A 27,178-nucleotide genomic window follows, 5' to 3' on the forward strand; every position below is an offset into this window, starting at 1 on the left:
CTTGAAATATTTAATACAAATATTTGCAACGTAGTTCAACCACAAGTGTTTAGAGTTTTGTTATCTCTTAGAACCTCCTATTGAAGTCTAACAGCACAGACAAATAAGACTGCAATCTAAACAGGCAATTTGAGTCCTAAATAATTTCTGATTGCATTCTGGATCAGACAAAAGGGGTATTCTGTACACAAAACATAGATTTAAAGTGAAATTCGAAGTAATTTCTCTGAAATTCATTTAAATAAACCATAAAAATTGTTAAAGACTGCTTAAAAAATAGCATGTGCTAAAAATCCAAAAATGTACACGTTACATTTTAGCAGACTCAGTAAAATAATTCCAAATCTCCCATAGAAAAGGAGAAGCCTTATTCACAGAGATTTTACTATTATTAGAGAAAATAAACTTTCATTTTAACAATTTCCTTGACGGGAAAAAAAAAAGAAAGTTGTCAAATTTTACATTATAAAAGTGTATTTATATTCACCTTCAATGTCAGGAAGGTATCTGAAAATATCAATTCAGAATTCTGTCTTCTGATTGAACAAGGCCTGCAGTCCTCTGCGAACATTACACAGCTCCTCTTCTTGCTGTGCAAAGAGCATTACTTTTATCACATACTTGAAATAAAATATTTCTGGGTTTTAAGTACTGCAATCTTTTCCACATCAACATTCATCATATTAAGACTCAGAACTCAAACAGTATATCTGAAGTTACCTGCAGCTTTTATCACCCAGGTTTAAGGTATAAGCTGTTAGTGATACCTGAATTCTGACTCATCTTTATTTTTGGTAGGGGACTAGAAATTAGCATTTCTAGTAATTTAGTGTTCGAACAGCTATACTTAAACAATAAAAATGAGAACAAGATATAACTTAGTTTACCATTTCTTTAAGAAGTTTCTCTTGGAGTCCTTTTAAGTCTTCTTTCATCAGATGCATCTATAAAAAGATACTGAATGCATCTTCTCCAATCACAACTGGTAACCCATTTTCAAGAAGACAATTACACCCCTAAAAGGTTTACAAGTGATCAACACAGATGCACGTGCATCCACCTGCCTAGGGAAAGGGATGTGTTAAAATTGTTCTTCCTTGGATGATTAATACTGGTAAACAAAGCCACGGAACACAGAAAAAAATCTCACATTTTTCCAGATAACTGCACATGCCTTACGGGTGAAATCTAGCACTAAAACACTGAACAGTTACATTAAAGGATATTTTATAACAATAAAGTAGTACAAAAATACTTATGTGGCATTTATACAATGGTGAGGATAAAGACCTTCTTTGGAAAAAAGAAAAAGAGTCAAAATTATTAAAAACAAGAAAGAATGAAAAAATTTCATCATACCTCTGATGTAAAAATATTTTCTTCATAGTCAACAGTATGGTAGATGTTCTTTTCATATGAAGTTTTAAGAATCTGAATTCTAAAGAAATAAGAGGTATTTCAATTAGCTTTGCTACATATGAATGTTCCACACACATTTTGAATACATCCTATTATTGGTAGCCTCCTTGCACTTAAAAAGCATGGATAAACATTACCAGCATTGTTACTACTGGAATAGTCCAGCAGGTACGTGAAGATATTCAGATGGAGAATAGTTACGTGTTTCCTGTAACCTAACATTTAAATCTCATCCTCTTGTATTATCTACTACCTCTGCTTTATGAAAGCAAGGAATTGCAGAGAGAATAGTAGTTGGCCTAACCTGGACCTCAAATGAACAGAACATCAATCTCCACCTGGGATTAATGAAGCCTACTAACCTCTGCTGCTCATTTTTCATGTATGTACTAAAAGTATGTGTATGTTTTTTCCAAAAGATCTGGAAAGAAAAACATGAATAGATAATAATCAGTAGGAATTAGTATTTTTTGAATAAAACTGACTGCTATTTAATATGAATAAAATAACCAACAACCACAGACTGAGCACAGAAGGGGCAGGAGTTACACAGTCACCACAGAAGCTTGAAAAGAAAAAAAAACAAAAAAGAACCTAGCACTAAGCTTAGTTGGCAGGATAAGGCACTTCAGGAATTCTATTTTCATAGAACCAATTTCACAAAAAATGTGTTCTACAGAACCATTTCAAAACAATTAAAAATAATATGCAGAGAACTTTAATCAGACTTTTCATATAATTTAAACTATGCCTTTAGAGTAAAAGAATCAAGTGTATATAGCCTTGTGTTTATATGAATACTTGTATATTGATTTTTACATTGCAGCAAGTAGTAGACCCATAATGTTCATTGGTTCATCATGGAACACACAGGCTCAAATGCCTACTTGCTGTTCCTGAAACACAGCTGAAACAGGCTCATGAAGTGAGGTAAAGTGCCCATTAAAAGTAAATGCAGTAGCTTATTCTAAGGAAAACATATAGTGGTGATCTAGAAATGTTAAGAGCATATCATTAGCCAATCCTGACACTTCAAATTCATTACTTGAAATCTGAACCAGCATTAAGCAAAATTATAAAAGCTTTTAAAAACAGAATTAACGATCTAAAGTTAAAGATGACATTAATGAACTATGGATCCTGTAAGAATTTGCCATGAATAAGCCATTAAAATACAAACCAAGAACTCTTTTTCCATGTTTTTCAAGGACTGAGAATCTTTTTCAAAGTTCTCAATTTCCTCAAGGAGAGTAAAATGAAATTTGTCCAGCTGCCTGCTCCTACCAAAACAAAAGTAGTAACTTTTAACAAGCATTCATTCCATTCTCAGGGTGTTTTAAAATAAATCTTTTGTTACAAACCTGCATTCACGGAGCTGGTAACTCATTTTTGTCAAATGCTCATGGGCAGCTCTTACTGATTGCTTAGAAAAATGATCCATTTTCCGTGAGCGGCTCTATGAGGATGTTTGAGCATTAAATTCAGATTACTTTCACTTTAGGAAAAAAACCTGTATGTTTAGTGCTGTAATTGACTAGTATCACAGATCATATTGAGCAAAAAAACTTTTTTAGTTTTTTTCATTGTCTCACTGCTTTTTTAAGGAAAAGCCTTCTGCTAATGGAACATAAATAGTCCTGTGCTTATGTTTTTTATAAACTCTACCTAATTTAATTAGAAGTATTCAAAATCCTCGTTTCCTCAAAATAGAGGAAGTACACATGGAATGTCTGCTTATAGCTGTCTTGGATGAAAAAATACATTATCCAGGCCCATGTTTTCCTTTCTGCAAATAAATTTAATTCACAGGTATGATAATTTGAAAAAAAATCCAAATGCAGCAGGCTCATATGTTTAGAGACATAACCCTGTTTAGAGACAACAGATCGGATAAAAATAAAACAGACCTGAAAAATAAAGTCTTTGGAGAGTTAGGTACATAAAGAAATTGAAAATAGCATAAAAGGAAACATCAATTCCGTAATTTCTTGAAGTTCTATGCACATAGCTGTTTACATGTCCTTTTAAGCAAGTTCTGTGCTGTAAGACAAGGTATCACTCATATGCCCACATACCAACACAGACAACTAATATTGTATATGAAACATCTTGCCTCAATTTTCTTAGTAAATTCCTTTTGGAGCTTCTGACATATACTGATAGTTGAACAACCAGGTTCCCAGATTTCCTCATCCAAACCAGTCAGATCATTTACAGACACATTAGATGTGCTTTCAGACACTGAGGAGAATTAAAAAAGATAATGTCACAATTCAGTATTAAAAAGTATCCTGTCTGAAGTTACAACAGGACCTAGAATAGCCTTTGTTACCTATATATTCATTTCACCAATTAGATCACTAAGACCAGTTTCTGTCCTCATACAAAATTTCAGACTTTTAAAACAGATATAGTCTTTAAATATTTAGAATTTCTTTTTATTTCTTAAAATATATTAAAATTATTTTTATGGATACTATCTTTTTGTGTTAAAACTTTGATTTCTTACATTATTTTAAACATTTGCACAACTATAGTCAACTTTCACTGTGACTAACCTCTGTGAGTAACAGCATCATCTATTTTAAATAATTTTCTAGGCTGTAACTTTGTTCTCCTTTTTCCTTTCTTTTCCTCCTCTTTGCTTGTTTCTACTTCATCAGAATTGCTTTCTGTATCACTGGGGTACCTTCGTTTGAAAAATGTCTGTATAATTGGTCCTTCAATAAACACCAAAATTATGCTTAATTTTAGGATCATTTAGAACAGCAACATAGAAGGATAAAGAGCAGCTTATTGACCCCTTGGATCCAAACTCTATGTGTCGTGATTTTAAAGCTCAAGAGCTATCAAAGAATAAATAAGCATTACATTTATGGAGGGCATGTTCAGTAGATATGAGAACTTGATGTGAATTAAAAACAGAATTTCAGTGGAACACAGAACTCCTTGATCCATGTAAGACTTGCTCACTTAAGAGATTCACCCTAATACCTCTTTTCCTAATAAAACTATTATCACCACTTTTTCTTCCCAGTATCAGTAAGAATGCTTCTAACTCCTTCTTAAGAGTGCAACTCACTTTTTAGAGGAACTGCATTTTGAAGCCATATTTTTGGTTTTTTGGGGGGTAATTAAAACAGCACAGAAAATGAGGAAGAGCATAAAAATGGACTAATACTGAAAAATAGAGAAAATAATTGAAAGATTAAATACTTGGGCCAAATGTCTATGCAAAACAAGCATTTTTCTTAACCTTTATGGAGACACATAGAAAGTCTTTTGCTTAAAATTCAGTATTTGTACCTGACTCATGTATGGGGGGCACATAAGGTTCTTCACTCCAAGACTGTGCTTTACTTCCACTGGAAACAGAAAATGGAGATGGTGGTAGACAGTCCTAAAAGAAAAGTCACTGATTTATTAGCTTCAAAAAGTAAAGTTTTTAGACGTCTTAATCAGAAATTCACATTAATGTTGCTTTTCATTAAACTAGGGACATGAACACAACTACAGAAAGAAAAAAAAAAGAAAAAAGGTGCATTTCCCTTAAACCTCACCTTCAGTAAAGTAGATAATATAGACAAAAAGCTGCAGCTCTCTTCTGAAGAGCAAAGGATTCAGTGACATACCTCTTCTTTACTTTTGGTAATATGTTTAGTGACATCCTGTAGTTTTCCTTTAATAGCAAGTGTTTCTGAAAAGCAATGTCTGAAACTTGAATCTTCTTTATTTTCACATGTTTCAGATGCAGCTCCCTTTGTGTGTTTTCCACTTAGAGTTTGGTACGTTGATAACCTGAGCTACAATAGACAAAAAAAATTGTTATTGAAAGGAAATGAACTGAAGCATAAAACTGTTGGCAGCTGAATGGAATAATTTCAGTTAAAGTAGCTGTAGACTAACTTCAATATTCTTACCAAAGATGCTTCAGTTAAAACCGGCGAGAAACTTTTACTTCCAAAGGTTAATTTTTTAATAGTTGTCTCAGAGGTCTGATTCAGACATGTAGTTTGAATAATCTTTTCTTGTGGACAGAAATTATTGGGAGAGATTCCATTCTCAAAGTTTAACATTTCTCCTTTTTCTAGTGTTGACTCCTGCAGACCAGGTGATGTTTCACTAGAAGCACGTTCTTGAGTAACAGCTTCTCCGGATATTCTTTCAGCACCTACAAAACAGGTCCTTAACTTTCAGCATGAGGAATAGAAGGAAAGAAAGGTAAGTTAAAGCCCCATTTTGCTACCTGTGCCAACTCTAGACATTTGAAAGTCTCAGATGTGTGGGTTTTTACTTCTTGGCATTTGATTCATCACACTTGCACTCTTGGTGCCATTTTAGTGGTTACCAGATTAATTCTAACACTTCTCTATTGCACTTAGATATTATTCTGATGTCAGTTAACTGTACCAACCTATAAAAGTGCTGGTGACATATTAATACACTTCCTTAAATTATGTGGTACATACTGAATTAGCGGATCTTTCTTCCTTTAGAAGTATGAAATATATGAAATGGTAGTACTGTGAAAATCCTAATTTAACCTCCAAGTGTTGACACAGTATTGCTATAAATTAAAAGTCAAAATACCTACATCTCATCATCTCAGGAGATGCAGGACTCTCAGGTGAAGGCATGTCAATTTCCTTTTCTTCTGCAGAGTTCTTTGATTTAATAGATAATTTATGTATATAGTTAGCTATTCTCTTTTGCTCCACAGATACAGTATTCTGGAGTTGCTTTGGCTGATTATCATTCTTGTTTTCTCCACTCATATATAAACTCTGTATTTTATTAGAAACATAAGCATCATTTGTAAACATACGGAAGTGAGTATATAGGCAGGTAGAGAGCATATTATCTATATGTAGCACTGAGCAAACAGAAGGTCCAAAAAGGAACATGGTTAAAAATACTTAAATCCATAAGGACATCAGGTGTTCTATTATCAGTAAGAACTGAACTTGTTTAATTTAGCACCCAAATGTTCATTCTTAAAAAGTTTTCAGCTATTGCAGGCAGTAAGTTTTACAGACCTATCCATATACACTGAAATGCTAAAAAGAATGAAAATGTTGTAGCACCCAACAACATTTCTTAGTTTACTAATAATCCTATGTGGATATTCAGCAAGTGTACTGACATACCCTTTCTCAAGTCAGTGTTTTCCTACTGTACACACAATAGGCACAGTATTCTCAAAACCACATTATTTAAAACAACAAAATTTGGCTCAGTAAAATCTCCTGTTTCATATATATTTTCAAAATAGTGCAACTACATACCTGTATTTTTGATTTATCTTCCTTAGAAGTGCACAGTGAAGATTTCCTTTCACTCTCTGACTCAGAACTGGAAAGCTCTTTGTAATTTTTTGCAGGTGCTGCTCTTCGAGGTAGTTTTTTTCTGGTGGTTGGCTCAATCATTTCATCAGTTTTGGAATTATGTTTTTCACATTTTTTAATCTTTGGAATAATAAAAACATTTTCAGTACATGAAAGAATGAGAAATAAATATGTAAGAATAAAAGGCATGTAACTTGGCTTAATTACTTGAAATCCATTTTTCAAAACAACTAAAAAAGTTTAACTTAACCAAAGCTCAGAGAATCCAACCATCTGCCTACTAAGCATTCTGGGAAGAAAATTTTCACTGTAGGGAGGGAACAGTGTCAGGAATGTAAGGGTAAAAAAGAGAAGAGGCAAAATAGCTGCCAATTGTGAACAACAGCAAAGCCAAAGAGGATTTCCACAGCTTGCTCTCTGAAATATGTGCACATTTAAATTAGACTGTAACTGGTTTGAAATAGAACAAAACAAAAAGCCTACAGAACTGTATTTAGCAAATTATGTTGAACTAAACATGGAGAAATGGCACATTTTATGAAAAATTATTTAGAAGCAGTTTCTGTAGTGAGTTAAGATATTTTTAATACAAATAACAAATCTAGTTGCAAATTTACATTTACCTTTTTCTTATTTGCCTTTTTGCCTTTAGGTTTATCCAGGTGGCCAGCAGGTTCAGAGAGTTTATCTGCTGCTACAATACATAAAGTCAGAAAAATCAGCAAACTATTCAAGCGTTTGACATTTAGATATTTAGTTGAATACCCACAAACATACTAATTTGAAAATTCCTTATTCTTGGAAATAAGACAGCATAACACATTAAATCTGCAGCACTGCACACTATATGCTGCACAGTAAATATCTATGAAAAAAACCAATGCATTATTCTTAAGAAATATGAAAATAAATTCTTACTTTTGTCTGTGATTATCAGTTTCCTTGAGTTTTTATTTCTACTGTAATCAATTAACTGGGCTTTAGATTTTCTATTTGATTCTTGTAGCCAACTAATGTCTGTCTTGCTGTCATCACCTCTGTATTCTGTGTCTGTGTCACTAAAGAGATGTTTCTTGTTTTTATTGTTTCTAGTCTACAAAAAACAAAAAAGTTCTTAAGTCATTGATTCATAACTTTCACTTACGTAATTGGCATTAAGGCAGAAGACAGGGTATACTGATCCCCAAAAATCTGAGCCTTACTTTTTGTCTTCCTTTCAGCTCAGTGATGGTTTTACTGTCATCTGCATTCCTTAATTAGAAAAAGAAAAAACACCTTGAAATGATACATTTAAAAATTCTTGCTCACATCCTTCTACTAGTCACATGCTATATGGATTAAGGATTCAAACAAATGTACCTACTTGTGTTTTCACATCCATTTTGGAAGTACCTACTCACCTTAAACCCTAGAGGATGTGTTATTTGGACCCCCCTCTAGTCAGTTCATGTCCCCATGGTATTCCATAAAGAGAAATAACGGTATTTAATTAATGAAACACATTCTTTGCTTTTTATCAGCCTCCCAAAGGAAAATCATGAAACAGCCTAGGAGACCACAGCAGCTATGTTCATTGCTTGAAAAAACAACACAGTCAAGGTATTATTGTTAAGTACACATTTCCTGGATTTTCCTGGATGGAATGCTGGAGAATGCAGACAGTACTATTCTTGATGATAATCAGGAGATTAGGACCCTACCTTTTTTTGTTTGAATCTGTATGAACACTCAGTTCAGTGACACACAATTCTTTGATCTAAATATAGAAGTAAGAAACAAATAAAGGCTTTCATTTGTTACACAATTTCAACAAAATTAAACAGGCCATCAGACAGTAACAGAGCTTTTTGCTTGGCTTTTATACTTAGCAATGAACTTACAACAATTAACTTCTATCTTATAAATCATTTAAGAACGGAGCTCACAGTTAATAACCGCTGGATCTGATGGAAGTTTTCAGCATCTCAAACTAATACATTAGTTTCCAACCACTTGCTTCACTACCTAACCCAATCCAGCAGGCTCCTCTGAGCCATAAGAAGCAAAACTATCTTTTGTCATCTTCTGCTTTTATCTTAGCTAGACTTTCTTTTACTCCAACATCTGGGAAAGGATGTCTTTACAGTGGGGATTGAAAGGATGGCAATAACTCTTTCAGGATAATAGGTTAAATTAAAAATAATGATACTTCTAACAAACTGTTTTATTTTTAATTCAGGAAAATGTCATTATTTAAGTGGCCAAAAGCTTAGGACAGCATCTGTCATTATACATTTGAAAGTGATGGTGGTATTTCCATGGCAAACTTTTTTCTCCACTTAGTTCAGTGATATTACTTGAATTTTTAGACGCTAACTATACTTTGGATAGATGTAATTTAAGTTGACTGAGCTTCTTTACATTATATTCATAACATCAGTTTCAGTTATATTCTTACCCCGAGCTTTATGGTAGGCTCATCAAACCCACTGGTGGTAAAGTTGTAGACATCATCCCTGTGAAACACACCCAGGGATCAATTTTGTGACTGAATTACTGAATATTTTGCAAAGTTACATATGGGTAATTAGAAATTCTGTTTGAAAATGTTTTAGCTACTTACATAGTATGACCAGCAGTTATATTAAGAACAGAAGTGGTTTTCAGTTTTCTATCCTGAACTTCCTATACATAAATGAAATGTTAACTCATGTCACATTTGGACTAGCCATTCATGCAACGTGTCATCTCATGATAAACATATGAAAAAATACAGCAGCTGCTCAAACTTCCACTTATTCACAGAAGTTCAATACAGCAAAAGGGGACAAGAGCTAATATAAACTAAATGTTTAGAATTTATCCTTTAAGGACATCAATAAAACCTCTGAATTTTTTTCCCCCAAAAACCATTAAGATCAATTTATTTGTCCTGTACATTTGCCATTTGAGGATTCTATAATCTCATTTACTATAATATTTTTATTCTAAATATTTAGCATTGCCATGTTCAAAAAGAACAGCTTCAATTATGTAATATGTAAACAGAAACTAATTTGGGTTTCACTGGCTGACGGCTGTAAAAACATTATTAATCAGAAGTAGACACATAACAAGTATTTTAAGCATATAATGTCAATGCATAATTAACATCTACAGATATATAACATTGATCAATATTTGTTAACTTGTACTTTGTATCTACTAGTTAACACCATCTTTGTACATATATTATATGAAAAAAAAAAAAAATAATCCAAGAAAAGCAGTATTATGTTACCTTAGAGACACAGTATTTCTTTAAGTGTGGCCTAAGAAAGAAAGGATAGATTTTATTAAATGCTAAGTGGAATATGTGCATTAGAGTACTGCTTATATAAATACAAGCCTTATCAAACACAATACATTTATTCAGGCAGTTAAACACAAATAAAAAGTGGATTAAAAGAGATCAGCCCCTTTCATTTTTGTACTCTAAAAAAATTTAATTCCAGATCATACATCTATACTACAGGTTCTGCTTGTATTCCAAGTCCCAGTCCAAAAGGTTTAAAAGGTGACATAACCTAACTATTCCGGTCCTTTGTCATCCAGTGTCAATCAGTCTCAGAAAGTGTGTAATTACATCTAAAGCACATGTCCAATCATGAGTACCAGCAAGGCAAGACTGATTTTCTTATTTAAGAATTTGTTAAATTTCACCTCTCTAACCAGTCAACTCTCTGAGGAAGAGAGCCAGGAACTTTAGATAATCAGAAAATTGGTAACTTTATCCAAGTTTGACCCCCAAGCTACGATGGTAGGATACCCTACATGTGCAGTGTCTGTGAACTATCCCAGTTTACTCCTCTCCATGAAACATGTTGTGAGTGAATGAGTGAACAACCACTGAAGGGTTTCTAACAACCTTGGTAGTCATTTCAACCACTGGAATCGTTTGACTACTAGTCTCTACTCTTTGGGTACAACAGATTTATCAGAAGTGACCAAACAATTCAGATGAAAGCAGGATGTGAATTAATTGTAAACAGAGGACTAGATCACAGACAAAGCCACATGCACAGTAAGAATAAGCACAAAAGCAAATAGTTCACATCATACCTGTTAAAACCCAAGGAGTCTCTTGCTTTGCTTGTATTGTAAGTCTTGACTGTATATCTGTCACTGATTTTACTAATTAGTGATTTTGTTGCATCTGTCACTTCTTTAGACTTTGTTTTCTGTAAAAAATAGTTTAAGACTCAATTTCAAACGCATTCAACAAAAAGGCAAAGCTGCAAACAGAACTACGGGCTCCCAACAATCACAATCACTAAATGTCTTCTAGATGTACTAAATCACATTCCTTTGAAAACCATTTTACCTTGCATTGCCCAAACAGTGAGCAATAAAACATCAGTATGGCAGGTCTTTTCTTATAATAATGTGGCTTTGTGTAATATGACATGCAAAAGTGAATAAGTGCATGAAAAGCACAAGCTGGTGCTCATTTAAGAATTATTTTTTTAAAATATTATTTTTCAAAATGGATTCAGAGTAAAGTAATCTAAAGCAGATCCCACTGAAAAAGTAAACAGTGAAGCTGCCATTATTTAATTCACTCTGTCTTAGTGCAAAGTCAATTAAAAATAAGTTTGTTACTAAATGAAATTAAAACACAAACTTTGAAAGACTGAAAATTTGACAGTTCTCTGAACTGCAATTCGAAGAAACAAAGGTAAGAAACTCTCACCGCTTTTGACGGGCTTGGATTTGCAGCATCTTTTCTAAAGAGAACATCAGGTTCCTCTTTTGCAAAATCCAAATGCAGAGACGTTTCAGATGCTCTACCTGAAAGAAATGTTTTAAATTTCTGTTCAAAGTTATTAACAATCTGACTATTTACTAGAGTATTATGCAGTTGAAATCCCTCATGGTATCCATTAAATTACATTGGTTTTCTTGTCCTTTTAAATTTCTTTATCTGAATAGAGACTTCAAAAAAATTGAATAAATGCTTTTTGTTTCACAGCCCTTTCACTAACAATAGAAACTAATACAGGAAGAAAGCACAGCTGTACGTTAAAAATTGATCTTGAATATTTTTAATATTAACAAAGTGTGAACATAACCTGGATGGGATGAATGGGCCAATGATGGATTTAGCTTTTGCTTGTCACCAATTGTTATATTCTTCTCAGGAACTGAGCATGCTCTTTTCTTCCACGTTTTGCTTTTATCTAAAGAACTCTCCAAAAGATCAGACAGCCTAATAAAGAGAAGACCACCTTACTATCAGTGAATTGTAGAAAGTGAGTCTTAATTATAATGAGCATGCATCACAAAAATAGGAAAACAGTGGTAATTTCAATTCTGGCAATACTTGAAAATACTCCCTTCAAAGTCAGTGACAAGAGTGGCAACTCTTTTCCAATACTTACACAGGTTTGTTACTTCTTCCTACCGGCTGAGAATCAGGAACAATACCTAATGCTTCATCTAAAGGAGACATTAATTTTATATCAATTACTATCACAACAAAAATTGAACAAATTAAAATAATACTAAAAGTAAGGACTACGAACACTTATAAAACTACTTGCCTAAAGTCTGCTTTTGTGTGACCTCAATTTCTAGCTCCTGTACCATGTCTAAAACTTCCTCAGCACACATTCGCTGCAGTCGGATAACACCCAAAAGAAAATATTAGCACAGGTCCATAAACAGCATAACCTTGTAAACTGGTGTTTTTCCTAACAAAATATGCATTTATTTTTTCATTTCAGAGAAGTGGTTTTTCCAGTACCTTTTCAGGTAGTTTTGCCCCAGTTCCAGTATTTGACTTCCTGATCTTCTGTTCTGTTTCACAAAATTTGTTGTCTAGTGCACATCTTTGCCCACTCTAAAAAGTACAATAAGTAACACTGACAATTACTATCCACAGAATCAAAACAAATAAAATTATCCCAGAAAGTACCATTTGAAACATTCTAAACTACACATTGTATATGTTAAAGCCTTTTTCTAAAGCGTAGGTATATAAAAAAATGTTTCAGAATTCCACAGTCTGGGATTTGACCTGAATCTGATCCAGAAAGACCTTTAAAACAGTAAATAAAATAAAAATGTTACTTCGAAGTTTTTGTTCAACTGGAATGGAAGCAAAAATACATACACTCAAACCACAGTTCAGTAACAGCTATGCAATTTTGTTTGATTTTACTGAATGCCTAATCACAAATGCACTAAAAACAATGCTATAAATGCTACAACCTGAAGACATTAACATTTCACAGCTACAGCTGAATGTATTATATGTTTAATTCATTTGAGATTCCAGGCATACACCGTTCTTGTATTATACACAAAGTAAGATTTCTGGTTCTAGTAAATGCAAGTTAGCTCTGGGGTCAGAACTGATGAGTGAATGCAAATTTTCACTAATTTCCTAACAGTTCACTATGACTTTAGACATATTAAACCTGAAATCCAGAGGATGAGAAAACATTATGCAACAAAATAAATCACACTATTTTCTGAAAGTGAGCTGCTGACTGCAAAACTCTAGCTCTTTACAGTAATTAGGAAAAAAATAAAATAGAAATGTTTTTCTAAGCAAAAAACTTAGCTATAGACGACATGCATACTCCAGTAGGTTCTTGATATAAATTCTTTGTTTTGGTCTCATTTATTTCATTATTGTTAGACCTTTCAGCAGAGCTCATCATTTCCAAAGGTAATTTAAATCGTCCTTTATAAGGAGTGGCTGAAAACAAACCAGAGACAGGTTAGAATTCTACCATTTCTTCTGTTATGATTGCTGTCATGTCTGTGGCATCAGTATACAGAGTTTTACCTGTGATCACATCTATTCTATAAACTCTTTTAGGATGGCTAGCATTTATTTCAACTCATTAGGTACCTTGTAGAATTCTACTAATTTCAATTATTTACATGGAATTTAATAAGCCCATAGTCTGTGGATGTCTGAAGACAAACAATGCTTCTTACAGCTTGACCATGGCAGAAAGCAGCTGGTCACCTGTTTAAAGACTTCACTGTAATATATTTTTGCTGGAATAGACTGTGTTGTTAGTTCCAAATAAAGAAGTTATTTGTCTTGTTCCGTCTTAATCTGAAAAGGCTTTTTTTTTCTAGCCTCTGTTACACATAATTTGTACATGACACATGGATATACATGACTAAGGATGATGGTACACTTGAGCCAGTTAAAGGAAGTCTGTTAGTCATGCTGTTCTGCCACTGGTTGCATCTCCAGCCTCTACTGGTCTTTGTCTCTCCCTTGAAGAAAGTATTAAACATCTCTGGTATAGTAAGACTACTAGTGGGAAAGTGATGACTCCTATTTGTGATAACAACTCTTCCTTATCCTCTTCTCTGTAAGAAGCACTTTGACATAAGCACCAATAGCACTGGATCCCACCCTGCTCACTAGCCATACCATCAACCACCCTTCCAAGAATCACATGCAGTTTCTAGAATAAAATAAAATTATAAATGTACGTATTGGAGAAAGCTGATTTTCCACCACAGCTGCTATAAAAGCACTAACTGCTGAGAGTTCTTTAAACCAAGAGCATACGAAGAGCAAGATGAAAGAACACCTATGCATGATGGGCCTCTGACTCCTGACTTCTGAACTAGCTTCAGCACAAACAGCTGACTGACAGCAGCGGTAAAATTCATAGGTGGCCCTCAGCTGTTTGGAATGCATCGTCTATGGACCAGTACCAAGTGGCCTAGTTTAAATAATTCAACTTTAAAGCACCTGCTAGGGAGATTTTATAAGGTCTACTTTTAACTTCCAGCTCTGCAAAGGATACATGCTTGTATTTCAAAGATGATTTATAGATTATTTCCCTGAAAGTTACATGTAAGCCTACCTGTGCTAACAAATACCAGTGGACTTCTTGTGGAAAATCTTGTCATTGCAGGAATAAGCACAGATGCTTCAGACACTTTCCTTTTACAAGATGTAGTCGACTTGAGGAACAGAAAAAAATTGACCATAATGCAGAGATTTAAGGATAACAACACAAGATTTCAGAAAATCTATTTCCAAAACCTTTGACACTTTCTGTTACTGGAATGCCAATTGCTACTGCTGCACACATCAATGTAATGTGAATTTTACACAGTTCCCTTTTCAGAGAAAGCTCACCAAAACACTTGAATTATGTAATACTTAAAACTAATATTTTTCAAATGACATTGGGGATCCTTGTTTTCTAAATTAATTCAGTAAGTATGGACAAATCCCGTTCCTTGTTAACAGCTAAAGTAACCAAGATGATTCCCAGGAGTTTCTGCAAGGCCACCACATAAGTAGCAGACCCTCAGGAACAGGTTGAGTAGGCTACTGCAAGACATGCTCTGCATGTCTGTTGCAAGATGAAGATATGGTGACATTGCTTCATCTTTTCCCTCACCCTTTAGCACATGTGGATTTAGTCCCAGAATAACCACAACATGTTTGTAATTTTAGAGTGATCATGGGACAGAAGAAACACCAGGCTTAATGAACTGGGCTCCTCTCAGTTTAAACCAGAGAATCAGCTATTCCCACAGTCACAATGGGAGGGGTCGGAAGGGACCTCTGGAGATCATATTTGTAGGAGCAGTGCCATGAAACTGTGAGTTGAATAACCAGGACACAGGATTCACCCTGACAGCCACGTGCTTTTTTTTTTGTAATCAGACTTTGTGAAAGGCCAAACCTGTAGGACTAGTCTCTAGTAACAGCTGTTACTGTTGTCTCCAGAGGCTATAATAGACTCCTGCATGTCTTGAAAACCGTTCTCTTTAAAGAGATTTCTCAGAGCACAGTGGTTTAAAAAAATAGTGTCACACCAGAACCAAAGCATTAATTGATACAAGTTGACTTATGCTTGAATAAACAAGTTGACTTGTATTGTTTCAGTGCTCTTTTCTATTTTGATAAACCTCCTTACCTTGGAGGAACTATCTCTGCATTTTTCTTGATTGTTATTTTTATCCAGAGTCGTCAGAGTTCCAGGAAGTTGCTGGGCTTCGTACTTACTGAGTTTCTCCTCTTCTTTAGATTTTGCTTCCAAACGTGGTGACAACTGACTTTCTGGTACCAGAACCTATACAATATTTGCTATTTTTAAAGAATTTGTGTTTTATATTTTATATACAAACACACAGAGAGCAACTTCTTTACCCTAAGTAACACATTTCTCACTGCAGAGTTTTATAAACTTCAGAGCTTATATAGTTTTAGCTTTACAGTATCCAACCTAATTGCTACCTTCACTAATAAAGGATGGATTACCAAATCAAAATTCACATAAAATAATTTCTGTGGTGTTTATCTGTCTGAAGTATTCTGTGGTTTGGATATTAACATTATCATCTCCCCAGATAAACAACACATTCTTACTAGAAATCACTTAACTGCTCTCAGAGTTAACTTTACCTCCCAGAATTTGAAACAAGCTTGTTTTATGGTGAATGTGCTTAAATTAGCTAATAATCTGGCTAAATATATAATAAAAGAAAACAACCATCTCAGCATACTGAAGTCAAATACCTGTGATCCACTTTCATCAAAGACAACATGTACAGTTGTTTCAGACACTGATGCAGACCGCTTCTTAGTAAAGCCCTACAAATTGAGTAACCACCCATGTAAAATACATATTTTACCTTTTTTAAACAAGAAATAGAAAGAAAATATTTAAGTCAGAGATCCTAAGTGTCTGAAACCATGTTATAAGGGAAAATAGATTCTACAAGCTCATAGCAGTTCCATTTCTTACAACTTCTGCAGTCAGAGTTGAGGGAAAAGTAGTTTACTACAAGCAGTAAGGAGTAAGCTATTGCTTGCTGTAATTTTTTACTGAATGAGTAAATTCTTAAGAGTGGTAAGTGTACTGAAAATTGGATAGCTAAGGAATAATGACTTCTGTATCTGTAAGCATTCAGTTCTTGTGATTCTGGAACAACACATACGTAAAACCTGACATTAAACTATGGCAATTCCTTTCCAGACAGTTAATTTTTATTGCAATTAATTTAGAACTTAGAATCATAGAATCATTTAGGTTGTAAAATACCTTTAAGATAATTGAGTCCAATCACTAACTTAACACTGCCAAATCCACCATTAAGCCAAGACTCTAACAGCCAGGACTACACATCTTTACCTCCAGGGATGACAGCTCAACCACTTCCCTGGGCAGCCTGTTCCAGGGCCTGACCACCCCTTTCAGTGAAGAACTATTTCCTAATACCCAATCTAAACCTCCCCTGGCACAACTTGAGGCCATTTTCTCTCATCCTTATTAGGGATCTTTACCCAAGCTTAACATATCATGGGAGAAATGCTATTTTATAGTGGCAATGTTAATCAGAATATCTCTGTATAAACAGGTACCAATAATAATAGTCATAACAATACCTATATACCAATGAGACATTAATTTTTAATCCATTAAAGGTTTTTAAAGCTTACCTTACATTTACTAGATCCATAAATCTTTCTGGTTACATCTCTGATTTCCAAGATAGAATCAAAATATAAAAAAAATTTCTCTCCTTCTTGATTACCCACATTCATTGGGCTTTTAAGATCTATTGTTAGTAATATTTTTGAATCTTTTTCTGGACAAAAACAGAATTTGAAAAGTAGTTTCATTACAATTTAATAATATCTCATATGTTTGTAAATACATTAAACTTAGCTGAACTGAAGAATACAAAATATATATTTATTTAGTTCACTCTAACCTATGCTAAATTTTATTAGTGAAACAATTAAAGATTCAGTCTTTTAGAAACACTTATTCTGGGTGTTATCCTGTAGAATTTTGTTTGAAGGTTATTTACTATAGCCACAGACAAATAATATATATTTACAAAATTATTTTAAAATGTTTAAAAGGAAAATTATTTATGCCATTGTCTAATGCCATATTTTGCATTGAGGTAACTGTAAGACATTATGTTAAAATTATTTACATAAAATCCCACCTGCATGCCTAAAATGCAAATGTGACTGCAGTGCAATTTAATTCTTAAAAAAGAACAGCATGTATAATATTTTAAGTGGGAATTTGTCTTTGATGAGAATTGAATCAGTACTCTAGGATTAATCAGTTTTAAAATACAAGTTATTGTGCAATAAAAGGTCACATTTGTGAGTACCTTCAAGGCTGTATAGGTCTACCCCTTCTTCTGGTATAATGACTGTTTCCCACTGATGATCCTTGTAAGAAAAAGACATATTTTTAAAGCTCAAATACCATTACATTACAATCAAATGAAGTAAAGCAATCAGAAAGGTATTGAGGACAACTGTCAACATTTTAAATGAACACATGCTTCATTGATAACAATGAACAATGCTTCAGAAGAGCTTTGGTAGAGACATTAACTGAAACAGTTGAGTCTCATCTAAAATAACTGTCACTGGAATTTTGCAAATAGCTTCTTGTTCATGTGTGCACATTAAACTGCTCACAAACAGTAGTAAAAGTCATTACTTTGAAATTTTTTTAATTTAAATTACTGTGCCAGATCTAGATCATTTGTCCTCCTTCACACTATAGATACACACGTAACTTCCACATGTCGATCTGGGGACACAAATTTGATATACTCGAAAAAACATTTATCTGCTGCCTCAGAACATCTTGTAGGACAGACAACAATTAGCTTACTGCATCATCTGCTGCCACATAGAAAGATATACTTCTGCTACCAACATTGAAATCAACCCAAAATTCTTCAAGGTTTTCATCCAATGGTATCTGTAGCTAAAACAGACAAACAGAAAGAGTAAGAGCAACGATTCATACCAGCTACCAGGCTTTGTGCTACAGTCTGACACAATTGAAAGGCATGCACATGGTACACCTTCAAAAAAACAAACAAAAAATTCTTAGTCTATCCTTATTTTTTCTTAAGTAGACGGCAAAGAACTTCTTCAGCTGCACAAATGAAAATCTGTGGATATATGATTACACCTGTAACTTACCTCATATTTATCAAGAGCTGCTGATAAACATGGGTATGTAAAAACCCTGCAAGAAAAGGATATTGTGTCAAGTATCCAAAAATGCTGTAAATATTCTTTTCTATCTGAACAAAACAAGTGGATTGTGTTTTCAGCACAAAACTTGTGTGCTTTAGAGACTAAGGGATCACAGTAATCAAAAGAAAAGTCACTTGACTTCACTTCTTCCCAAAGGGAGATAACATGAAATCTTATATATCCTAACACGAAAGCAGTGGTCTCAGACCTCTTGTCATCATGTTAATATTTCTAGCTTATCTGCTGGCATTTAAAAATGGTACTCAAACTGAATATACACCTGATACAAAGACACACCAGGCAATCTCTCTGCTGTCATGACAAATAAAAGTAACATGCAGAGCATATGGCCCTATAGGTAAGAAATATTTTCTCTTTCTTTTTGTATCCAATTTCTCTAACAGACATCCTCATTGATCATTATTTCAATGTAAATATCCTAAATAAATAACTAAAGGAATATATACCAACAGATTCCTAGCTACAGTTAAAGGCAGTGTAGCATATGCTTTATATCAAAAATCTTCTCAAATGAATGTTCTTTTAGTGAACAGTTTCTTCAAGCTGTTATCTAATAATCTGAAACTTACCTCATGGTTGCCTTTTACTCCTAATATAGGAATTATATAAAATTAACACCTTGATAGAGAAGACAGTATGAGTGACAATGTGCTAAAAGATATTATCACTCAATTTCTTTATTATTTAATATTAAAAAAATATCTTAAGTCTCTGTTGTTCCTTAACTTTATACCACAGCAATATTGATCTTACTTGCCTGTATTATTTTCATTCAAGAGTTTCCCAAAACCAGTTTTTCTGATTGAAAGGTTACTCCTGATGAATAGCCATAAAATCCAAAAAAGAAAATACATTAGCATTTTTTAAAAAAAACAAAACAGTTTTACCTTCTTTTGTCTCCAAGCATGCCATTGACCTGGTTAAGAAATTTTCTGCAATCCTATTAAAAGACAGAAATTTCTTTAAGAACTGTTAAATGAAAGTCTACCTTCCTGGAAATATTGCTCATATGACTTACTGTTTCAAACTCAGAATCTTTAATTCCTTTAAATGCATTTGACACAAACTCCATGGAAAACCACTGGCATGCCAGTTCTCCTCTTTGTTTCTCTGACACCATTCTGCATAAAGCTTCTGTGATGGCTACCTGCAGGTCATAGTCTACAGCACAATACATGTTACAAGAACAGGAGTTTTAAAGATACAACTGATGTGAAAAAAAAAAATCATTATGTAGGAAACAGGTATAAGCAGGGCTGAACATTTCATATTATGCATCACACTGTATCCAAATATGCAACCCATAAAGGATATAAAGAACTAAGTGAGTATTGATGACTAAACAACTTATCAACATGAAATGTCAACCAAACTTTCAAGGGATGTCAGAACAACACTGGGGATAGAAACAAGATAAAAGTTTTCAACCTTCACCTGCCTGAATTGGGAAATTGTTAAGATACCAAAGTGACCCTGAGAGAAGTTATAGTACTACCAAGCATGGCTAGCAGTTTACTGTCCTCAAAGACTGAATTCCTTACAAGCTTTTGCTATTTTAAAACATATATTCATACTGATATACATACTTCTGAAACATTCCCATTTGCAGACTGTTTTCATGCAGTATTTGTACTTTTCAGAGGACTGCAACTGCAACATTCTGCAGCTTGTCTTCTCTAGATTTTTTTAAGGGGTCAGCATGAACTTTTAAGAAGCTCAGTATAAATTGTTTAAGTCCCACGCTCACCTCCAGCATCCAAAATTCTCCTCCCCATGTCACTCCTGCCAGACAAAGTAACATTTCATCAAAACGTGGCAAAAACACAAAGCATAGAAGAAAAGTTTACCAAATGTTTGAGACAGCTTTCAGTAAATGAGATGAAACCCTGATTCCACTAAACTAGTAGACTTCAAAGGAGTAAGTCTGTTATGATAAGGATATACACCTGAAAGTACTACTGTGGAAGTTTATCATGTGATACATATTTTATTTCTGAAATGTGCAAAAGAATTCCCAATGTGAATAGTTTGTCCTTCCAGTTACTGACTCACTGGGCTTTACACACATTCTTATAACATGAGAGTTTAATTATTTTAAGACAACTAGAATGAGAAGAAGCCTAACCCAGATTGGGAAAGAGGAAAATTTAATCTTGTAATGGAGAATAACACATAAGAATACCTGCCCACGGCCACCACCACTGGCAAACACACAAGTGAGTTAAAGAGAGACCAATTGCATGCATTATAAACACCCTAAGTAAAAACTGCCTTCTCAGCTATGCAAATGTGTAGTAATACAAAAATTATGCTGAAGATTACTTACATGGCAAGCAACATTTCCTTTGTAGAAAATATATTTTTCTTGGCATCTCGAGGTGTGTTGTCAAGCATTAAATTAAGTTTTCTTACTACCTAAGGAAAGTGGAGAGAAGGCAGAAGGATTAAATATAAAGCAAGCTGTTAAAGTTTAAGTTGTTTTTATTTCAAGCCTTTGTAATACATTTCATACCACCGAAGAAAACAACATGCTTAAATAATTGCAAAACAAGAAAAGATGAATGCTATCTGACCTTAACTGCTATTTATCTTAAGGTAACTACCTTGTTTTCAAGAAATTACATTAGCTTTAACGTGAGCATCCGTTGTTAAAGGGTTATGTTTCTTATTTCAGGTTTAAATACAGTAAAAAACCTTTCAAAGCTGGAGTACTGTCTGCAGTTGTCTGCTCAGCTAAAGTGTACCTTAAATTTGCATTAAAAAGCCTTTCCCTTGGGGATGCAGCCTTTACAGAAGACATCTTGTAACCTTCCCTTTCTTTAGAGGAGGAAAAAAATCCCTGACAGCATGAGGTTATGAACACAAATAGGAGAAATTTGCAGTATACTAGAAGGCATACAAATTTGCTTGCAAGTATCTGAAGGATTTACAGTCAACAAGCTTAAACCTATTTATAGCAGTTGTAACAGAGTGTATTATTTCTTAGGCTTTTATACAGCTTTTTCATCACAATCTTAATACCACTGCTTTGTAGTTTACTGTCCAAAACAAAAATTATAGGTAACCTGAAAAAAACTCAACATATAAATGACAACAAACATTGCCAGAGAAACATTAAATCATCCCTCTGATACTGGAGTACTACAACATTTTTTTTACTTTTTTTGTAGCATCTGTACAATTAAATTACTACCTTCATGAAGTCTGTTAGAACACTAACCAGAAAACTGTTATTAGAAAGCAGAATATTTACCTCGTGCTGAACATAAATACTAATTCTTACATCAGCGATGAGGGTACATGTTCTCAGAACAAAGTTTTCTAGTACTTCTATTTTACCTATTGAACAGAAAAAAACCCTACAAGTTATCGAGAGCGTATTAGGGTGCCCCTTCATCTGCATTTGGAAAAAAATTCATTTTCATTTAAAAATAAAATGTAGCATGCCTTCCTTTCCTTATAGGATTAGTGATATCTAAAAACAAACATCTTAAGCTTCATGGTTAAATGGAAAACAGCAGTTACTGTAATTTATATTAAATATGGCTCTTTGTGAGGTTTCTATTACTGTGCATCACAGCCTGAGTCCCCTGGGCATCAGTGTTTTTAAAAACTAATCTGATCAATTCTGTAACTTCGCTCTCTGAGATAGAATTCAGACTCTGGAATTTATCTTCCCAGGGACAAGGAGATGAATCTTCCATTTTGATCCTGCCAGCACAATAGTCTGCAGTGCCTTTCTACCTGGTGCTACACTGAAAGGCAAGAGCAGGGTGATATGATACACATGGTAATGAGGTCAGTAAAGGCCTCCCGTACTATGCTAAACTAGAAGAGCAGCTTAGAAACAACGTTCTTCCTAGGAAAAACAGTTCAGCTGCCATCTCTGAGAAGACTAGACCATCCTGCTTTTTTACTACTGACATCAGCAAGTTAAAAGAAAATGCCAGTAAAGAAGCCTCAAAATAAACAACAAAGTTTTAGTTGACATTCAACCTTTTTTCATATCAATGAGAAATACAGTCCTTTGTGCACAAGAATAAGGCATTTTCTGTTACAGTTTATTAGTTGAAGCATATAGATTGTGTGGTATATTTACATCAGATTAAGAGGCTTTGTTTAACCCTCATTACACATTCTTCTCAGAACTACTTTGCCTCAAGCTGGCTCCACAAGTAGTAAGAGCCATTTTAAGTCTGGTAACTTTAAAAATGTCTCTTTCAGAACACTTCATCATATCTAGCATACACTTCAGGCTCACCTTCAGGTCTGCTATCACATACGGCCTACAATAAAAACAAAGCAGAACACATCATGTTGATACTGTCAATATTACAGCATAAAAATCAGTTAATATGTACCTGAAGCAAGTAGTCAAAAAGCACTTAATATTTTAAAATTATTTCATCCTTAATGAAGAATGTAAGAGACTTCTAACACCAAGTGTAGTTTCCCAAAACTATACTTCAGCTGCATTCCTGGAAATTATTTCCCCAAAGACAAACAGAAGAAAACTCAGGAATGTTACAAACTTGAGGCACTGGAATTAGCATACCAATAATGTATGTAACCAAAATTTGACCAAGACGCAATTTTTTTGTACATCAAACACTTATGTTGTTAGGGTTTTTAAATTCCGTTTCATGATGCTAATCATGAACAGATGAGTACGAACATAGGCAAACTATCTCCCCAAAAAGACCTATGATCTATTTCAGATATTATTGTAAGATTAACTTCAGAAGGATATTGAATAGAAACACATTTGAAAGCCTCTTTGTTGTTAAACTAGTAGTAATTATTTTGATAAATATACACAATGTATTCTTTATCAATATATTTTTACCAGCAACACGTTGAAGAAATCCTCAGCCAGATTTGTAAGCATTTCACTCTTCTCATTTCCTCTGAGGATAAAAATTCCTTTCACCTTTTCAAACCAATTAACCATGTATAAGGAAAACAGAAGTAAATGTATTTTAACAGCAGGAAAGAGAAAAATGGTTTGTATTATGCTTAAGTAAAAATACACAAAACTACACAATTATTAAAACAGCAACATTACCAGTCTGATGACTGTACTTTAGCCCCAGACTGAAATTTTTCACTCACAAAATACAAATGTGGGATTTCAAACTAATGCAAGTAATTTCTGTAGCTGACTTTCTAACACCAAGACTAGAGATCTATGTTAACAACTGCCATCACTGAAAATGGATAATGGCTGAAGTAATACAGTTTATCTGTAGGACTGAATACAAGCATGAAGTTATCACCACACTACTTTTTTTAAATTAAAGCAGTTGAGAAGACAATTGAGTAATATTCATCTGACATTAATTTTCTTTGGTGAAATCCTCGGTGAAAACAACAAGTGGCATCTATTTGTCAGTATATTTATTACATTGAATTACAACTGATTAACACATTTAACATGCAGTTTGAAATACTACAAAATAATCAGGATAGCACCAGAATCTACTGAAAGAACAGGTACACTACTGCTGTTCCAAGTATTAATAAAAAAAATAATTAAATTGGATGAGGAAATTCCAATTCCTGACTCAAAAGCAAACTCATATACAAAGATACCTTCTTGTAATTTCTGGAAGCATACTGAAATTAATTATGTATTGCAAAACCTGCACTGTGGTAAAGCAGTGTTGCTTTTTAAGGAGCTATGTGTCAAACAATGTTTAAATCCCAATGTTTGTTGCAAAGATATGGGAGATTCTTAATTCAGAAACAATCAAGGACCAAACAGAACACTAAGCTGTTCAGCACTGAAGCATTCCTTACATATATATAAATCAGTAAAGCATGCATAATTTTTCTAGAATTCATGTATGTTTATGGTTTTACTTATCCTTCCAATAAGGCCATATTTCATCAGGGCTGGGAGCCCATCTTCTCCTGCTATGCTGATTTTTTCCCCAAATTTCTGAATATAATTTAGTAAAGTGGAAACGCTTTTGACTTCTTGTTTGTCAAGTTCCTGAAATTGAAATTACAACATAAGCTTTAGTGTACAGTTCTAGAAGAACCTGCATTTAACTAACCAGATGCCTTTTTGTCTACAAAAGCCACGACGTTGAGATTTCATTCTTAAATTTTATTTCAGTTTTTCAAATCAACTGCTGGTATAAGACAAGACAAATACAAAAAAAATTTTTTTTCAGACTATTATGACAGTAGAGATGATTCTGATGTAATAATTACATTACCCGACACAGAAGCTTGTCTAATTTGTTGACAAACTGTTTGCTGCATTTGTGAGAGACATTCTCACACTCTTCTGTTGCCAGAAATTGTTCTAGTAAGTGGAAGTCTTTTTTCCTTGTAGCTTCATCAATTAACTTTTCAAACTGTCAACAATAAAACAGAGCAAATGCATTACCTCACATTTAACACTTGACTTAACAAGATTTAATAGATTGGTTTTATGCAATCATCTATTGCATTCTAAGCAAATACTCTGAATTACAAAATCATTAAAAGTAAAGCCTAAAATGCAGAACACCACATTGAATACATTAATCATGCAAATACTTACTCAGCAATTTTTTTATTATTTGCCCTTTTCCTCATTTAAATGGTTTTTCTTTCCTCATATTACAAATAAATGCTTACATCAGTGCTCTCTGTGTTAATATCCCTTCCTTAGTACATTTAATATTCTGCGTGTCTAAGTTAACTATGAGTGACTTTGAAAGATACTAACGTCTGAGGACTGCTGCCTTACTCAACTATTTTGCCACTCTATTCTTTGTAAATCAATTATAACCAGATTTCAACATTTTCACTCTAAGTATCATCCCAACTGATTCACGATTCGTGGCATAAGATTTATTTTCATCAAGAACAACTTCCAGTTCCACTTGGTTTCTCCTTGACTACTCTGCACTGACCTACGTAAAAGGAAAATGTCTTCCTACCACATTCTTTGCCACACTGCAAATTTTACTTGGAATTTAAAATCAGGAGTGCTTTAACCTAGTAATTAAAACAATCAATACTCGTATTTCGGTCCATAAGCACATACCTGCATCTCATTCCTGCCTGCCATTTTTGCAATTCATCTACTCAGCTGCATAACAAAAGAACAATTATCACTTGACCAGAACATGTTTCACTGACAGATTTAAACAGGTTTTGCAAACACATCTATCAAATGACATGACAAATTGCAAAATTTGTCACCACTATAAAAGCTATGTAAGAAATTAACTGTGGATATAAGGAAACATCCTTGGAAAAACATCTGCTTAAAATAACAGAGTGAAAGAACAATTTACTTGGGCAAGGGAGGAACAGAGGGTCCTGCAGCAGACTCTCAGTATTTTTCATGGAGAAAAAAAGCATGAAGATGGCAAATTATACTGTCTACACCGTGTCATTCAGAACAGGTAAATAAACAGCAGAACTCCAGACACCCCCCATTATAAAATGGTAATTAAATAATTTAAGAGAAGGTAAATGTACTCAGGGATGAAGCTGCCTTAGTTATAGATTGAGTGATGGGCTCTACTATTATTATTACCACCAAAAAGCAAGATATCAAATTACCATTTTTTGAAAACATTGTCTTAACAGTCAAGAGCAGACAAAAGCCCTGTTTTAGTTTGAGAGATAACACCGAACTCTTCTGTGTTTTGTATAAATTAATCTACATCAACCGATCTACCATGTGCAGCTTTGGTTTCCCCATTCCAGAAATGACACAGAAACAGACAAAGCAAAGGGAAATAATAACTAAAAACAGAGAAGGCCTTCTGTAGAACAAGCAACTGACAACACCACTAGTCACTTCTGTACTCCTAAATTAACACAGAAACAACAAATACCGGGCGGTTTTTGAATTATTTTTTCCAATACAAGAACGCGACAGCCGACGCTGAAGCCTTCGCTGTCACCTCACACGCCTCGTTTCCTGCCTACTCAGACAAGCCCTTCTCGACGAGGCTGTGAGACCTCCGCCCTCAAAACGCACACGGTGGCTGTCATCTCCCCCAAGCGATTTGTCACTGAGAGGAAAACGCCCCGTAGCGCCCCCCGCTCTCTCAGCAGAGCGGCAGGCGTCGGGCGGGCAGGGAGGCCGCTCCCAGCATGGCGCCCCTCACCTCACCGCCGCGGCAGAAAGAAGCGCCGCTTCCCGCCGGCCAATCACTCCCAGCGCCCGTAGCCTCCAGCCAATCACTCCCTGCGAGCGCGGCGTGCGGGCCAATCGCCGCGGGAGCTGCGGGGCGGTAGGAGGGCTTCCCCCGCCTTCTCGCGCAGGGTTTCTCCTCCCTTCGCACCCGCGCGGTCTGGCCTCGCCGAGAAGCTGCGGCGGAGGCGGCGGCGCTTTGCCGAGGCG

General features: G+C 34.5%; 1 protein-coding gene across 1 annotated transcript; it reads right to left on the minus strand.

The window, feature by feature from the left end:
• On the minus strand, positions 1 to 25,888 carry SYCP2 (synaptonemal complex protein 2). The gene is made up of 43 exons (XM_051633305.1): positions 25,865 to 25,888; positions 25,047 to 25,187; positions 24,689 to 24,817; positions 23,669 to 23,773; positions 23,084 to 23,108; positions 22,076 to 22,161; positions 21,149 to 21,237; positions 20,570 to 20,604; positions 19,841 to 19,983; positions 19,710 to 19,762; positions 18,745 to 18,790; positions 18,428 to 18,523; positions 17,913 to 17,973; positions 17,221 to 17,369; positions 16,297 to 16,371; positions 15,695 to 15,850; positions 14,627 to 14,726; positions 13,370 to 13,488; positions 12,326 to 12,398; positions 12,164 to 12,221; positions 11,855 to 11,991; positions 11,476 to 11,573; positions 10,845 to 10,963; positions 10,024 to 10,054; positions 9,367 to 9,428; positions 9,202 to 9,259; positions 8,465 to 8,520; positions 7,967 to 8,015; positions 7,683 to 7,857; positions 7,388 to 7,458; positions 6,705 to 6,884; positions 6,014 to 6,203; positions 5,340 to 5,590; positions 5,052 to 5,222; positions 4,726 to 4,819; positions 3,978 to 4,139; positions 3,533 to 3,660; positions 2,781 to 2,875; positions 2,600 to 2,699; positions 1,782 to 1,840; positions 1,360 to 1,438; positions 888 to 944; positions 1 to 590 (listed from the first exon to the last, which is right to left on the minus strand). Exons 1-43 carry the CDS (start codon positions 25,886 to 25,888, stop codon positions 522 to 524), a joined length of 4,254 nt encoding a protein of 1,417 aa, XP_051489265.1. The 3' UTR covers positions 1 to 521.
• Positions 25,889 to 27,178: the final 1,290 nt, after the last annotated feature.

Source organism: Apus apus, chromosome 15 (genome assembly GCF_020740795.1).
Source record: "Apus apus isolate bApuApu2 chromosome 15, bApuApu2.pri.cur, whole genome shotgun sequence".
Classification (NCBI taxonomy): domain Eukaryota; kingdom Metazoa; phylum Chordata; class Aves; order Apodiformes; family Apodidae; genus Apus; species Apus apus.